At 46.3% G+C, this 17,813-nt stretch overlaps 1 protein-coding gene across 1 annotated transcript in view; it reads right to left on the bottom strand.

The window, feature by feature from the left end:
• The window catches only part of ST8SIA2 (ST8 alpha-N-acetyl-neuraminide alpha-2,8-sialyltransferase 2), a 98,494-nt gene that overhangs the window by 32,776 nt on the left and 47,905 nt on the right, over positions 1 to 17,813 (bottom strand). Inside the window, exons 2-3 of the mRNA XM_075557878.1 lie at positions 5,199 to 5,261; positions 108 to 236 (exon numbers count right to left, since the gene is read on the bottom strand). Of these exons, the coding sequence (XP_075413993.1) occupies positions 108 to 236; positions 5,199 to 5,261 (192 nt within the window). The remainder of the gene's footprint in view (positions 1 to 107; positions 237 to 5,198; positions 5,262 to 17,813) is intronic.

Below are 17,813 nucleotides of genomic sequence, written 5' to 3'. Positions count from 1 at the left end.
TTTTCTTTCTGCCCTGCCTTTTTTTTCCACCAGGGGCGAGCGGCAATTTGCAGCTGGTGTTGATCACGACCAAGAGAGCCCCTTGTCCTCGATGTAATTACCAGTACCTGATCCTCAGAGAGAGTGTCTGGTTGTGTCTCCATTTGGATGAGCCTGGCTGGAGGTTGTGCTTAATGCTTTCATTGCTTCTGTCAACAACAGCTGGTGCGGATGAGCCATTTATTACAACGTCCGCTCTGGAAGGGGGCAAGAATACAGGAGGAGGGAGACATAATCTGTTAGCAGGCCAACGAGAAGTTTCATGATTTTGTTTTTGCACTGGATTGAATGTCAACTTCTTGGGAAGAACAAAGTTGCAGCTATTCCTGAGAAGGGAATGGAGTCTGTCTTCTAGAATGCCCACCCACCCTCCCTCAGGTCTGGTCTACCTGTGTTCCTGGAGGCAGGGTGCGGGTGATAAACCTGTCTTGCTTTCCCTCCCCAAAGGGCCCCCGGAAGCCACTCTCAGAACAGCCGTAGTTGCCACTCAAGCTACTCCACAAGTAGCAGTGGTGTTTGCAGAAAAGGATCACACGAAGTGTTACAAACTTAACAACAAGAAAACAAAACTCCAGAGCCACCCACTGCCAGGGCATCAATTCTGACCCATAGTGACCCTTTAGGACAGAGTAGAACTGCCGCTTTGGGCTTCTAAGACTCTCAATCTTTACGAGGGCAGAAAGTCTTGGAGCAGCTGGTGGATTCAAACTGCTGCCTTTGCAGGTAGCAGCAGCTCAGGGTGTAATCCGCTATGCCACCAATGATCAGACATAAACAATGTGTTACCATGGAGTCCATTCCAGCTCATGGCACGTCCAGTCCAGCACAACCACTCCAGAGAGAGTTCTTGGCTAGCATGCTAAAATTGAGTCAGGGCCGAGCTCAAGTGCAGCCCTCAAGCGTGAGTAAGAGCAATATAGTCTTACGGGTTCCCCAGTCTCTGTTTGACCAATAAACTTGCTTTCTATAAATTTGATGATGCTATGTTTTAGTCCACATTGCGCTTCTGGGCAGATTCAATCTACCAACCTTTGGGTCCGCAGTCCAACACAAACTGCTGGTATAACCCAAGGACCTAGGCTCTGACAGCAGCTATTTGATCAATGAATATTTGTTGGACTTGCACTTGAATGTAAAGTCTGGTGCATTTCGCTCTAGGCAGTGGATGAAGGAGCAGGCTGGCTGGCTTTGCCCAGGGCAATCACAATTCCGTGTGCACAGGAACATCAGGCAACTGAATTCAGAGGCTTGCGATCTATGCTGGTGGGTTTCTAAGGAACTAGGTTACGAAGGTGTCTTTAAAGGCGGCATCCTGCAGGGGGTACTCAAAGGAAGTCTGTGGGTCATATGCTATCACAAGTCCCTCTTGTCTGGGGCCAAGAAGAGACACTTCCGCTTAGAATGATGAGTGGATTTTCGATTCCACGTTCTGGAGCTTAAAGAGTTCAAACCAAGCATCAGTGTTCTCTGCTGTTAACAGTGAAGTAATAAATACAAAAAGAAAGAAATCACTTTAATGGAGCCCTGGTGGTGTAGTGGTTACGTGTTAGGCTGGCAGTTGAAAAGCCCAGGTTTTCTACTCCCACAATAGTTACATCTCAGAGCCCCACAGGGGCAGTTCTGGTCTGCTCCGTAGGGTCACCACGAGTCAAGGACAATGAGTGTGGTGTGGTGTACGCCCTACGTTCTACTCTGCCCTGTGGGGATGGTGTGTGTAGTGGGGGCGTGGAGAGGAGCGAGCACGGCCTTCTCAGCTCTTCTCACCTTCCCAGCACATCCGCTCTTCCAGATGCCTGACCCTTCCAGCTGGCGCTGCTTGTCTTGGAGAATCCTTCGGTCTTCCCCCCTCCCCCTCGTGAACATAAGCTTCGAGTGTACTGGAAAGAGTTCGTGAGTTGTGTGAGAGTGGCTGACACTCACGTTACTTCTTTAAACCTCAGCTTAGGAGCCCTGGGGGCATAGTGGGTGATGTGTTGGGCTGCTAACCACAAGGTCAGCAGTTTGAAGCCACCAGGTGCTCCGGAGGAGAAAGAGGAGCCTTTCTGCTTCCACTGCGAGTTACTGAGTCCACGGAGCCCTGGTAGTATAGAGGTTAATCTTTGGGTTGCGAACCATCTTGCAAACCCACAGGAGCAGTTCCACTCTGTCCACTGGGGCCACTAGGATTTCTAATTAACTCGATGGCAGTGAGTGAGTTAAGCCTCCGTCTCCCTGTTTGTAGGAAGGGGAAAGAGGAAGATATTGTCCCTAATGTTCTAGACTTCAGTAATGATCTTCATTGCCCCACCCCCAAAGACTACCTCCTGCTTGCCTCTTAAGCTTCCAGCAGGAGCTGCAACCCCTTGGCCCTACCCAAGGCAAAGAATGGCTTCAGGTCACCGATGTGGCGGCCACCTCTCAAGACCCCAATGCTTCCCTGCAGCTCCCCCCAGTAGGGATATGTGATAGAAACACTTTATACACTATAGTGAGGAGGTGCATCCTTACATGACGCGCTGGCTTATCAGAAATTAGTAAATCAGAGAAAAAGAGCTAACTTGGGAACAAAAAAGTGGCTGGGGCCTGGCACCTGGCAGCGACGGTGGCTGCAGTCTAGGATGCTGCCTCTCAGAAGCCAGGACTCAGGCTTGCTCAAGAGAACAGGCACCGCAGAGAGTCTCTGGCCTGCTCAGAAAGCCCACAGCACAGATGCTACGCTTCTCTGGAGCAAGCAGGTGGGAGAGGAAAGAAAGGGTAAAAGAGGCCGTATGGCATGGGCAGTGGCTCCGTTACATTACAACCTTTGCTTCCTGGCAGACCTGGTACAAGATCCTACACAATCAATCATGGCCTTCCAGAGTGGAACCCTGGACCCGTCTCTGTGGAGCAGGGGGGCTGAGAATGACTTGAGGTCTCTCGTCTCTGCCTTCTGATCTGTGCAATAAAGGGGAGGGATTGAATCCCACCTTGGTTCTCAGGTTGTCCGTGTTCTGGGTGTGTGGAGCTATTCCGTAACCATCTCTTCCTGCCCCTGGAGCCCCGGGTCCCCAATCTCCCTGGTGACCCTAAAGACAACGCATAATTTCTGTTGCATCAGTTCAGACTCATTGTCACCTGAGAGGACAGGAGAGCTTCACCCTCGTTGTTTCCAAGGCGGTACAAATCTTTACAGAAACAGCTTGTCATATGGTTCTCCCGTGAGGTGGTTGGTAGATTTGAACCACCGACATTTGGGTTAGCAGATGAGAATTCTAACAACTGTGCCACGGGAGTCTTCAAGTGACACTCGAGAGGCATTTTCTTCGTAAGTTGCTTCCTCTGCCGTGTCTTGAACACCTCACTCGTGGCCATCTTTGTCAAAGTAGGGCATACTGAGAATCTTTATCAGGCCCTAGGCTAGAGCCTTATATTCATCCAGTAGGTCCAGTCCTTGAAAAACCCCTCTGAGAAGTCCATGCAGTACTATTCTAATTGACGGAGGACATAGAAACCTCAACTAACAAGCTCCAGGACTGAATCCAGTGCAGTCTGCCTTCCAAAGCTGTGTCCTTCCAGTTTGGGGCACTTTTGTGGATGTTTTAGAAGACACCTTCCTAAATTATGAGGTGCCTTGACCTTGAGGGCATCATCTTGTTTCTTCAAAAGTGGGCAATTCCCCGGCCCAGTGACACATGTTCCTTCTGCCATATCTGCACACCACCAATCACAACATTGCATAAGCTTCGTTCGTAGTGCCAGAGTGGTTACGGGTTACTAGAGTATTAAAGGCAATGATGCTGGGGACGGAGGGGCAGTCTCCCTAGTCAATCACCCAGGGTCAGAAACAGGCATACCTGACAGTTCTCATGTGGCCCAGGGACTTAAACAAATAGGAGTGAACAACTAACAGAATGCCACGTAAGTCCCCGGGCTACAAATGTCCACTGTAAGGACAACCGGCACTTGCCCTTTAATGCTTTATGAAACAGCCCCTTCTTTGACACAATTGCACTGAATCCTCCACTTGACTGAATCACCACAAGCTCTTCATCACAATCGCCCTCATCCGCTGCTTGTGCAGCTTTAAGTCACTGAAAAGGCTCCAGGCTTTCCCCTGCCGGGTAGAAAGGTTGCATAAGAACTGCATGCTCTTGTCCCTAGTTACCTATGAACTGAGTGAAAGGCACACTTCAGTACAGTTTGTTCTTAACCCAAGAATGGCCTCTCCTAAGTTTGACCTCTCTTTCCCAGCTTAACAAAAATAGAATATTTGGGCATTAAAAAAAACAACAACCATGACATTCTCTTTTCCCTTATATTGCTCCTTAAATGCAGACTTATATTCAAATTTGGGTCAGAAATACCAGCTACCATTAAGTCGTTTCTAACTCCTAGTGACTCCATGTGTGCTAGAGCTCAACTCTGCTCCAGAGTCCATTCAGTGGATTAAAAAAAAATTAGATTGCTAGGCCTTTCTTTTGAAGTTCCTCTGGATGGACTCGAACTGCAACATGTTTCTGGTTCGCAGCCGAGGGTGGTAACCATTTGCACTAGAGAATCCGAGCACTGGGGTGGCCATCACGGGCGTGGAGTGGCAACTCACAGAGGGATTGTCCAACATTGTTCGGGATCACATCTGAGACGGTTGGCTTGCATGGGGCCTGAGGGCTCCTGGGCTTGTGACATTAGGTGAGGTAACACTCTGTAAGAGTTCAGATGGCATCATCAGTCATTAGAGTTAGCATTAACTGAGTAGACGCCCTAAATATTTTAAGAGAGCCTCCTGAATGTGTTCGCTTCGGTCTTGACCTCCTGGTCAAGCTATTTCTACAGTAAAAGTGGGAAAGGTCTTGGTCCCCTCCAGGGTCCCTACTATTCAGCACAATTGCAAGTTACTAGTCTCTTTGTTGGTGGCCTCAGCGCTTCAACGTGGGCGGGCTTTCATTTCCAGAAAGCAGCTGTTTCTCATCTGTGTTTTCCATCTCGGCAGTGTCTAGACCTTGGGCCATTTCATGGCATCTTCTATAGACGGTTCACCCCCCCCCCCCCCCCCCGCAAAGTGATTAGGGGAATACAAAACCAAAGTGAAATGAAACAGATCTATTTGCTAAGTAAGAAGGGCACCATCCTGCAAAGAGGAGAGGCAGATTAATAGCTGCCTTCCAGCAAAAACAAATGAACAGGGAATCTAATTTACAAACCTATTGGATTTGCTATGGAAGCTGTTCACTGCTGATCTGATTGTCCCTCTGCCTCCAGAAGTCCTGCAAGACAAAGGAAAGGCGTTACTGACAACCCCTGCTCTTGTTCAAAAGCCCTCTTCACTGCAGTCCTCGCCCTCAGGAGATCCCGCCTCCCCCATGGAGGGCAACAGAGGGACCTCAAGCTGGTACTCTGGACACTCCAGAAGGGGCAACCAGACCCAAGATCTTTACAGAGACGCCCGTCCCTAAGGGCCTTCGCCGGCCCTTGAACCTTGTTTCCGTGAGCATCATGACAACACCCCCCTCACCCCCGTTGAAATTTGTCTCCCTTCATTCCCAGCCTCAGCATGAATCAGCATCTGCTCCGACTTGACTCAGCATCTACTCTACCTTGACCCAGCCTCTGCTAACGCCCTCCTGCTTTCACTCGCACTTGGGGAGATGCTGTTCCTCAACTTATCTCCCTACCTGAGACCCAGGAAGTTCAACAGCGGCAGGAAGGTTAACCCAACAGTGCCTTGGAGCAAACGGGATGATGGTTTTTCATTTTGGCGGCAGGAGAAATCATATCAAGCGGTATCACTAGGGTGAGAGGGAAAGGGGTAGGTTTGGAAGGCAGCTGAGGACAATCCTTTGGACCAAAAGCCGTGGCTTTTCCGATCGGCTGCATTTTCACACTGGACACAGCTGTCTGCCCAGCTCAGCTGGGCCCTGCTTTGCATTTGCACTGAGCTGTGCAAAAAAAAAAAAAAAAAAGCAGGAGTGTTCCTGCTCTGCTGCCCCTTGCACTCTGCCTGCGGGTTTTGAACAGTTGTGTGTGGGACGAAGGATGACTTCTGCTAAACAAAGTCACTTTCCACACCGATTTTTAAGATGTCTGACCTGGGAAGGTACTCTTCGGGACTTGCGTTTTTATTTATTTTGAAAATTCGATGTCGCCTTTCAAGATCCCTAGTGATGGAGTGGTAACGAGTAGGGCTGTGATCTGCATGGTTGGCAGTTTGAATCCACCTGCAGCTCCTCGGGAGAAAGACTGGGCTTTCTACTCTTGTCAACAGTCACAGTCTCAGAAACCCAAGCGGTCTCTATGGGTCATCCTTGACTTGGTGGCAGTGAGTTATGCAGCATTTCAGTTGACGTGTCAGTGCGCGCCAAAGAAGCAATTAGAATCCGGGGAAGTTGAGCTTTGGAAGGGATGCTGCCATTCAATGAGAACCCTTTGGGGAATGTTAATCCACAGCCTTGCATTGGTTTTAAGTCTAATTTTTTCTCTCTGCTTGGCTTATAACTCCCATAAAAGTATTTATAATAGTCTTTCTGCATGTGTACATGTGTGTGTTTGCACATGTGTGTGTACGAAATGAGTGCATAAGCAAATGTGGTGAAGAAAGCTGATGGTGCCTGGCTATCAAAAGATCAAGCTTCTGGGGTTTTAGAAGCTTGAAGTTAAAAAAGAGGCCATCTAGCAGGGAAGCAAGAAAGCCCACATGGAGGAAGCACACCAACCTGGGTGATCATGAGGTGATGAGGTATTGATAGGAATTGGTATCAGAAACTCAGAAACAAACCATCAAATTGACTTGAAGAAGCATGGAAAAAGTGGAGACCCAAAACCCACCCCTAAGATAATTGGAGAGTCCCTCAGAGAAGGGCCACATGGAATGGATGATATAACCAGGATGCAGTATAGCACTGATGAAATACATAACTATCCTCTAGTTCTTTAATATTTCCTCCCCTTACTATTATGGTCTTAATTTTACCTCATTAATTTTGTTAGACCTGTGTATGTTCATTTGTATAATTAAGATCATTCAATGCATGGAAAGCCAAGATAGATAACCCTTCATAAACAGTAATGGGAGTAATGATTCCCTAAGGGACAGGGGGTGGGGTGAAGGAGGGGCTGAAAGCAAAAATGACTATAAAATTTAACTCAAGGGTAACTGAATTGATATAGTGGGTGGTGTAAGATATGGCAAAATAAAATAATAATAATATTTAATATACTAATAAGGGTTCCTGGGGGGTAAAGAGGGAAGGAGGGGGATAAAAGGAGCTGATATCAAAGAAGAAAGAAAATGTTTTGAAACTGATAGTGGTAGCAATTGTACAATTATACTTGATCTAATTGAAATATGGATAGTTATAATGTCTGTGATAGCCCCAATAAAATGAGTAATAAAAAAAGAAATATTGTTTAAAAAGCACAGAAACTCCGAGAAAACAAAAGTATTAAAATGTAAAGCTATTATTTCTTGACATGGCTTCCCTCTATATCTATGCACTTCGAAAGGTGATATTTCCATCTTTCCAGTGGTGCTAGCGGTTAAGTGTTGGACTGATAACCTTAAGGTCAGAGGTTCAAATCTGCCAACCATTCCTCAGGCGAAAGATGAGGCTATCTGTTCCCATAAGTATTTGCAGCCTCAGAAGCCATCTGGAGGGTCAGATGGAGGAGTAGGAAGAGACTCAGTGGCAGTGGGGTTTAGGGTTTAACTCTCTCAGAACAAGTATGTGCTCTTTGATTGACAGCATATCAGATTGGTAGTTTGGGTACTCTCTCAAGGAATGGAAAGAACTGTCTTGTTGAAACTTTACTGGCCTTTTTATTACCAATGCAGGTTTCCATTTGATTAAAACTTCTTCCTAATAAGCCATGGTGATTTTCCTGTGTCGTTGGAGAAAGTCTATCAAGATACATCCTTTGGCTTCCCCCCAAATGGTCACCATGTGGACCCTTCTATCCTGGATTTAGCTGGCCCAGCAGATTCCCCAAGAGACCATGGCTTTGATTGTATCGTAATGCGACTAGTACAACTATATTGCTGAGAAAGCTTGTCTGTGGCCATTCACTGAGGACATGCTTACATGTGGTTTGCTTGCACTAAATCTATGCATGCATAAATTGGAGCCCTAGCTATACTTTTTTTACTTACCCTCAGATACACAGGGGGCTCCAAAAAATCCACAGAAAGAAAGCAAAGATCATCTAAATCAAAGTGTCACGGACATTTTGAAGCTCCTATTGTACAGACATGTCCACAGACATGATTTTTTTCCCCTGAGAGATTGAAATACACTTTCAACATAATGGCCACCCGCTTCACAGTCAGACAACTGAACAACACAAGCAGTGTCTTGACTTGTCCAGCGTCTCATCAAAGATGGCTCAAGTCACATCACAAGTCATTTAATGCACAGCATGTCCTTAGTCCTTTCTATTGGAATGCAATATAGATATCGCTTTCTTTTTTTTCCTCCTGCATTTTCCCTGTGGGATGCCAAAACGCTCACTCTTTCAACATGGGAATGCCCCTCAGTTCTGGTGCGTAACACCTTAGAACCTAAGGAAGGTATTTTCTGGGCCTGCTGCTGACCACAGGTGTCGCTGACCTGTCATATCCACCCTCTCATTACCATCCCAGCCCACAAAACCAGCCCTCTTTTCTGGGAAGGTCAAGTAATTAAAAATGCAGTCATAACTCAAGATGACTGTAAGTGTAATGGAACAAAAGTGATTGTCCAGAGAAGCTGCATATAAAAATTGGCATGCGCTCTCCTCTTGTCAAAGGAAAATTCAGTAATTGGTTGAAAGGATTTGCTGGACAATTTGGGTGAGTTGAGTGTGAAATCAGTTGAGCATTCACCTACTCCAGACAGCAAAGTGGATTTCAAATGAATTTCACCAGTGTCAGCCAAACTTTAGTAATTTTCCTATTTCTGTCACCCGTTTGCCATAATTGCTTATCACTCACCCTATTAAATACTTAAGGTTTTAATGGACTCATCTTTAGAAATTTACCCTCATCCCAAGTAATGCCATCCATGAAAATCCAGGTTTGATGTCTTGGTGATAGTCTTATTTTAAAAACCCACAAATCCATTAACAGAAAAAACATGTTCCCCGATGAAATTGCAAAAGCCACTAGGAGGGCCAGAAGTACTTGTCCGGCCCTCTGGAGAAGACAGAATTAAACGGTCAACTATTTAAAGAAGGGAAACCATAAGACACTGATCAGAGGATGGAAGAGTACATTTATCAAATACTTGGTGAGGGGTGTACTTGAAGAACTGTTTAAATTCAGAAGTCTTAGAAGAAATCACCAGGGAAAGGATAGAAAGATTTAAGATGATAAAAATTCAAAACTCTGTTTAGACTAAAAGCAAACCTCAACATGCCCCAGGTGAGTGTGTGTCGTTGGTAAAATCAAAGCGGACTGGGGTGAGGACAGCCTGGGATGGGGTTGAGTTTATCTAGACTCTTAGAGAAGATAAACGCTCTTAAGACAATTGGCTCCTTCTTTGTCTTTTCCTGCCTCCAATCCTGCCGGCTTAGGGAAGTACGTGTACTTTTTCATGTTAGCTTTTCCTCTAACTCAGGGTTTCTCATCGTGAGTATGATTACCATTTTGGCCTGGACAATTCTTTGTTGTACAATGTCCTGTGCATCGGAGGGTGGTTAAGCGCATCCCTGGCCTCGACCACTAGTTGCCAATATCCCTCCCTTGTGAACTGCTATGGTAGTTACATAATCTGGTGTCAATTTGAGAGGATTATGACTGAAGGGGTGGAGTCTGGCCTGTCAATCAAGATATAACCACCTCACCCCAGTCTGCTTTGATTTTACCAACCAGTGAAGTCTCAGTGTGGGCATGGCCTTCTCCTGAGAATTCTGCTCACTCACTAGGAGGCACTCTACTGACAAGACACATGGATCCATATTAGTGTCCTGAGCTGGAGAAGCCATGTGGAAACCCCTGCCAGCGCTGATATGCAGACAATGCCACTGGATCCACAAGACTTCCCACTCGGTGTCCTGTGATCTCCCTGTATTTGGCATCATTGCATGTGTTTCATGAATCTGAAGAGGACTTTATAGATTGGTATCGGACATATGGGCTAATATTGGACTTAGGGACTTGATCTGGACTAAGCTGGTATGTTTTCCTCAATGTTCAATTGCTCATGTAATATAAAGCTCTTTATTATACACATGTGAGTGTCTATGAATTTGTTTCTCTGGTCTACCCATTCTAACACAACTGCCTTCATGTAGAGTCAGACTCAGGGCAGATTCTGACACAGAACTATGCCTTAGGTTTTTCAAAGTTGTGACCCACGACTTAGTTGTGAGGCATCTCTGAGTAGATTTGAATAGACAACCTTAACAGGAGTGAAGAACTTAACTGTTTCACCTTGGTCTCATCACACTCCTTTCTCCTTCCCAAGTTATGACAAACAACACCATCTCCAGACATCATCACCTGCAATGCCTCCTGGAGTTTATGTTCTATCTTGTGTCCCATCTAAGAGGACTCTCCAGCCCCCGCCGGCCCACCTCCCTTACCTTTCCAGGCTAAGCCCCACCCCAGGGCCTAAAACTCCCATTAAAGCCATCCAGATGGTCAAATCTTAGCTCCCTTCTCCTTTTCCTCCGAGAACATTCAATTTGGTGATAGCATGGGTCATCTTCTTGCACTTAATGATCTCATGGAACCCCATGGGGAAGGCTTGCGGGAACTCTTGTCATATATATTTAGCCTAACTTCCTCCTCCTAATAGTTGAAGAACCCAAGGCTGGGAGTGCCAGCTCCCTTAGCTGCTCGCCACACTAGAACATCGTCTCCCTGTTACCTTCCTCACCTTACCCGCACCTCGCCCAATGGATCCAGTGGTTCCGACCAAACCGCACTAATGGATCCTCACCTTTTAAATGGGGGAAAAGGCTGGGGCTTTTGACTCCCGTAAAGAATTACAATCTTAGAAACCCACAGGCACAGTTCAACCCTGTCCTATAGGATCACCGTGAGTCACAATGACATTGTTTGGAGTCTTCTAAAATTTTCCCCTGCAGTCTGCATTCTGTGTTTCCACATATTATTTGTACCCCTACTAGACAGAATTTCATCACCCAGTTAGCCATCGGATAGAACCCAATGTCATACCAAAAGACTCAGCACATCACAGATGCTCTGCCTCTGAACAGAGCACATGCATCGGTGGCAAGAGACTTCCTTTCTAATTAGATTTTGCCTCACACATTGTTAAAATAACTGTACTTTCTCTGTGCCCGGGGGATGCTGGTCCCTGCTTAGATGAGTGACAGGACCACTGATGTGGTGAGCAAAATGTGCAGAGGCTCATTCACAAGGTGCAGAAATCATAGCAACATAGATGCAAAGGTGATCCGAATGAGAAAATACTCAAAGAGCAAATAGCGTCTTAGCAAGAGAGAGAGAAAACGAGGTCTGTGATCACTAATAACAACGTTCCCTGGACCCCCGCCCCCCTACAGTTTCCTCCACCACAGGAATGATGGTGGCTGACCACTGTAAAGGTCTCAATGTGAGCATCTCTCCTCTCCCAACATTGATACGATATCCTAAGTATAGTGTACACAGGAAACGAATGCAAATAGAAGTGGTTATATTTTTAAAAAGGATCATCCTCCCCCCAACTACCATGATCCGAATTCTACCTTGCAGGGCTGGATAGGACAGAGGCTGTACACTGGTACATATGAGGGCTGGAGGTACAGGGAATCCAGGGTGGATGATACCTTCAGGACCAAGGGTGTGAGGGACAATGCTGGGAGAGTGGAGGGTGAGTGGGTTGGAAAGGGGGAACTGATTACAAGGATCCACATGTGACCTCTTCCCTGGGAGAGGGACAGCAGAGAAGGGGGGAAGGGAGACTCCGGATAGGGCAAGATATGACAAAATAACGATGTATAAATTACCAAGGGCACGTGAGGGAGGGGGGAGCGGGGAGGGAGGGGAAAAAAAAGAGGACCTGATGCAAGGGGCTTAAGTGGAGAGCAAATGCCTTGAGAATGATTGGGGCAGGGAATGTATGGATGTGCTTTATACAACTGATGTATGTATATGTATGAACTGTGATAAGAATTGTATGAGCCCCAATAAATTGTTAAAAAAAAAAAAAAGGATCATCCTCAAGTCTGCTTTAGTAAACTACAAGACAAAAAAAATGTGGCTCTTGAGGTGATTTCAATTTACAGTGACCTTATAGGACAGAGTAGAGCTGCTTGGCCACGGCTTCTGAGGTTATAAGGTCTACGGATCAAGGCTATGTACTACACCTTTCTCTTGCAGACACGTTGGATCTTTGTGTTTTCAGCCAAGCATTTTAACCACTGCTCTTACCAGGGGTGTTTTAGTGAAAAGTAGGTAACAAATGTGAAATCTGCATTTCAATTGAGCCTCTTCTTCCACACCCAGTTGCTTCCAGGCACGGTAACTTTCAGCACTTTCAGTCTCATAGCTCTGTTAGAAACCCCCAGGCCTGCAGTTGCTCACTGGAGAGTAGGCTCAGTAAATGAACTTTCCAGAGCTGACAGTTCTAATTAAAAGTCTGGACCCAGCTTACACACTTGATTAGTCTTCAGAAGAGAAGATTAAACTAAAGCACAATTTGTGAGTCACTTTTGTTTGGGAGAGGGGGCTACTGAATGGGTGGGAGTGCATTTTTAAAATGTACACATGCAAACCACAGGTTCCTTCCTGCCTGTGGACCCAGGAGTACACCGTAAGTATTCAACAGGAAGAGAGCCATATTCGCACCATCCCACAGAAAGGTGAGCCAACAGAATGCTAACGAGCAGAGAAGTCACTATCGGGGCTACACACCATGGTGTTTTCGATCGCCTCATCTGCATATGGAGGATAAGCAATGAATAACGAAGACCAGCAAAGACATGATAACTTTGAATGAAGGTGTTGATGAAGAATATTGAACATAGGACAGACTGCCAGAAAAACAAACAAATCTTGGAAGCTTTACAGCCAGAATGCTCTTGAAGAGGGAAGATGATAAGGTTTCAGCTCACATACTTTGGCCATGTGATCAGCAAGGACTAGTCCCCGGAGGGCACCATGCTTGGAAAAGTCAAGGATCAGTGAAAGAGAGGCAGATCCTTAAGGTAATGGATTGACACAGTGGCTGCAGACATGACAACAGTTGTGAGGCTGGGGCAGCACTGGGCAGTGGTTCAAATATTTTGTACTTAGGGTCCTGATGAGTCACAATAGAGTAGGACAACAATATGACCCCTTGACCCCAATGTTGAGAGAAAAGAGAGGAAAGGTTTGGGAAGCAGGGACAGTCCTACAGAGGCTTCCTACATGGTTCCTGCTGATCAAGCCTGATCTTAGATGTAATTTTGAGGAGCCAGTGAGAAAGAAGGTCACCGAGCCATTAAAGGAGGTGCCCCTAAAATGTAGTGTCAGAAGTCTGGAGAGCATGTGATTAGAGTAGGAGGAATTCAAACCCTGGCTGACCCTGGTATAGACAGCTCAGGGGCCCATGTCCACAACTCCCTTGGCTAGGAACTTTCTAATTTGTTGTCACATGTTATGGATTGAATGCCCAGTCTCCCAGGTGAAAAAAACAAAAACAGGAGATGTTAAAGTTTTAACCTCTGTACCTATTTTTGTGACTTTCTTTGGGCAAATAGTGAGGATAAGGAGAGGTTGGAGACAGAGATGTGGAGCAGAGATAGAATTTAGCCAGGAATGTGAAGTTGAGAAAGATTTTATTGAGGCAGAGAAAGAACTCCCTGGAGGGAAGGGAGAGCAGAAAAAGGGACTAGGGGGGTGGGGTGGGGGTGGTGGTGATCATCTTGAGCCCCCAGGCAGTTTTGAGACCTAACGAGTTAGGTCAGGGAAGTCACGCTGGCAGTGAGGCAGTGGGACTTATATAGCGCTTGAACCACGGACGTAAGTGCTGATAGGGGAAGGAAGGCCTTCTGGTGCTGCAGCTGCAGGGTCTGAGTCTGGATGTGGCCTGTGAGTAAATCATCCCGGAACACTGGGGGAAGGGGCTGTACAGACTCGGCCCGGAGAGAGAAGCTCCTTGGAATGCTGGAGGCAGGGACTGCACAGTCCAGCTCTGGCCTTGAGAGGTGGTGGGGAAGGGCCCACACAGTCCAGCAAGCTGTCTTTCGGGGGAGCTGGGGGAAACAGCTGCATGGTCGAGACCCGGCGCAAACAGATAAAATATTGGAAGATGCTCTCAGGTAAATGAACAAGGGCAGGGTGGATATTAATCCTCTATGACCAGTGTCTTATAAAAGAGGACGATGGGAATGGCAAGAGTCACAGAGAGGAAAGATGAGGTTATGGATTGAATTGTTTCCCTCAAAGTATGTGTTAAAACTCTAACTTGTCTACCTACAAATATGACCCTGTTTGGAAATCACTATGATCAGTTGCCATCTCATTGACTCTCATTCACAGTGACCTTATGTACACATAGAACTGGACAACACGGTGTCTGTGTGCCATTTTCATAACTGTTGGTTTGGAAACAAGGGTGTTTTCTTGTGTTGATGAGAATATACCTGGGTAGAGTGGATCGTACACCTCATCCCTTCGGAGTTATTAAAAGAGTGGAACAAGCATATAGACATACATGGGGGAGGTATACTATGACTCCAGATACATGCAGCGGATGCATCCATGCCCAGGAACCCCAAAGACTGCGAGAGACTAGAAGCTGAAATAAAAAATGACTTACCTAGAGTGCCCTGCGTGGACTTCCGGCCTTCTTAACTAGGAGATGCTAAATATCGATTGCTTAAAGCCATTCACTCTATGGTAATCTGTCATGGCAGCCCTAGGAAGCCAAGACAAGGGCCAATGGAGTGGTGCCACCATCTCCTCGTCCATCTAAAAGGAGGAGATGGTCAGAATCCCAGCCTCGGCGGTTCAGGGCAGACCTCCATCACCACAGTGAAAGTATTTTCCGTCGCTCTGGTGCGCTGGAAAATATGGTACCCCATCCTTTGGACTGGGCCTGTTTGAACTTCTGGAGAAACTCTGTCACATGGTGGACCTGATTCCCTCTGAACAGGAGCCAGGTGCATGTTTCCTCATCTCTGGTCTTGACCATTTGCTTTCTGAAACCATCCTCTACCACCTGGACATCCCTTCCCCCAGTTGGAGAAAGCTCTTCCAGCTTTCCAGCCAGCCTGGTCTAAGCCGTTTTCAGTAGACAACACTACGTCGCACCTGATCAAGGGCCTGTCAACCAGCTGGTCAGGGGTAATTTAAAATCGGGAGATTGAAGTTCCAGCCATAGTTCTCAAACTCAAAGAATTGAGAGGCTATTGTGTCTGTGCCATTTATCCCCTGATGATCAGTGTAGCCGGGATTTCCAAGAGTGTTCAACAGCTGCCCCAGTTTTCTTTAGTCTCTCCGATAAGGCTTGGCAAATTTCCTTTAAATGGCCACAAAGCAAATACATTGGGCTTTGTGGACTAAGCGGCATAAGAGAAGGTAACATGTGCATATTTATATAATAAAAGGGAAATATTGTTTTTGAATTTTTATTGAAAAATTGAAAATATCTTAATAATAGGAAGCAAGTTGGCTTTTTTTTAGCCAGTCTAATAATAAGAATTCCCAAATCACTCTTACTCAATAACCCAGAAAGTCAAACCATTAGAACTCAGAGGTGCAATGGAATATTACTCAGCCATAAAAAGAAATGAAATCTGGACACATGCAACAGAGATGAGCCTTGGAAATATTGAGCTGAGCGATTCTACTTCAGTGAAGTATCCAGAACAGGCAAGTCCACAAACTCATTGCAATCGAGTTAATTTCCACTCCTGGTGACCCTGTAGGACTGAGCAGAAGGTTTCGGAGGCTAAATATCTTTATCAGAGAAGGTGGGCTATGCAAAGAGGAATACAGCATCGGATTATTACCACTCTGGCACAGGCAGATGACACAACCTTGCTTGGTGAAAGTGAGGAGGACTTGAAGCACTTGCTCATGCAGATCAAGGATTGCAGTCTTCAGCACGGATTACAATTCAGTGTAAGGAAGACCCAAGTCCTCACAACCGGATCAAGAGGCAGCATCAGGATCAATGGAGAAAAGGTTGCGGCTGTCCAGGATTTTATCTTGCTTGGACCCACAAGCAATGTACAGGGAAATGGCAGTTCAGAGATCAAATGACACACAGCCTTGGGTAAGTCAAGACCTCTCTAGAATACCGAAGAGCAAGCATTTTACTTTGAGGACTACGATGGGCCTGACCCAAGCCCTGGTGTTTTCAATCACCCCATAAGCATGTGAATGTTGGACATCGATTAAGGAAAAGTCTAAAAGAATCGATGCATTTGAATTGTGGTGCCGGAGAAGAATATTGGAAGTATCATGGTTTGCTTAAAGGACAAACCGATCTATATTGGAGGAAGTAAAGCCAGGCTGCTCCTTCGAGGCAAGGGTGGCAAGGCTTCATGTTGGATTCTTTGGACATATTTTCTAAAGAGGCCAGTCTGTGGAGAAGGACATCATGTTTGGGAAAGTGGAGGGGCAGCGACAAAGAGGAAGGCCTTCCAGGAGATGCAATGACACAGTGGCTGCATGGATGGGCTCAGGCACAGAAACAATTGTGAGGATGGTGTAGGACGGTGCAGTGTTGCACTCTGCTATGCAAAGGGTTTACTCTGGGTAGGCGCTCACTGGATGGCACCCCACCACAACCTCAGGAGCAATCAGCCCCTAGAGAAGGACATCACACTGGGGCAGCGAAATAGAGGAAGACCTGTTGGCAAGAAGCATTGACACAGTGGCGGAATTGATGGGCTCAAGAATAGGAACAATTGTGAGGATGATACAGGCTGGGCACTGTTTTGTTCGATTGTACAAAACATCGCTCTGAGTCCACGCTGACTCCCAATAGGGTCATATTTGCAATGGGTCATAACAGGGTCATAAACAGCAACTACGACTCTTTGGGGCAGCATAAAACTTCATCTCTAGTCCTCAGAGCAAATGATGGGTTTGAACTGCGGACCTTGTGCATAGCAGCTCAATTCATAACCGACTCTGCTAGCAACGGTTCTTATAGAATAAACAAGTGCATGGGAACCCAATTTTATCAGAGGCTACCAGAAGCAGGCAGGGGGGAAGGGAAAACACAAGACATAGTGGACACTGAGATTTTGCCAAGTGTGATGGACAAATTAAGAAATGGATAATGATGAGGGTTGGACAATACGATAAACATATTTAATGTCAACACTGCATGTCTTGTTACCTATTGTTGCCATTGAGCTTATTCTGACTCCCAGTGACCCCGTGTGTGCAGAGCAGGGGGAGAGCTGCCTGGAGACAAGGACGGCAAAGTGAAGAGCGTGGTTTTGCTACAGAGAATAATTGCATTTTCCAGGTGGTGACCTTTCAGAATTGAATCACCAAGCCCTGACTTCCTAGTAATTCTGAGTGGGTTTGAGCCACTAATTTTTCAGTCCAGGTGCTTCACCCTTTGGGTCACCAGGGACTCCTCTGTTATACAACATACTCATACATGCAGATGGGCGTCCAGGAAGGGGCTGCAAGTGTTCATGGAGGAATTCCATGATCTTTCCATTCCAACTTTCCACAAACTTTTTGAAGCCTCATGAGTATGTATGTGTGCGTGTGTGTGCGCTCATGCACACATGCATGCTCACGTGTGCCCTATGTATAACAGAATGAAACTCTGCCCAGCCCTGCACTATCCTCACAATTAGGGTTCTCTTTCAGCTGATTGTAGTAGCCACTGTGTCCGTCCATCTCCTTGAGGGTCGTCTACTGT

Source organism: Tenrec ecaudatus, chromosome 9, assembly GCF_050624435.1.
Source record: "Tenrec ecaudatus isolate mTenEca1 chromosome 9, mTenEca1.hap1, whole genome shotgun sequence".
NCBI classification, from domain to species: Eukaryota; Metazoa; Chordata; class Mammalia; order Afrosoricida; family Tenrecidae; genus Tenrec; species Tenrec ecaudatus.
Note: the sequence above shows the minus strand (reverse complement) of the source record. Positions and strands in the feature narration are given on the sequence as shown.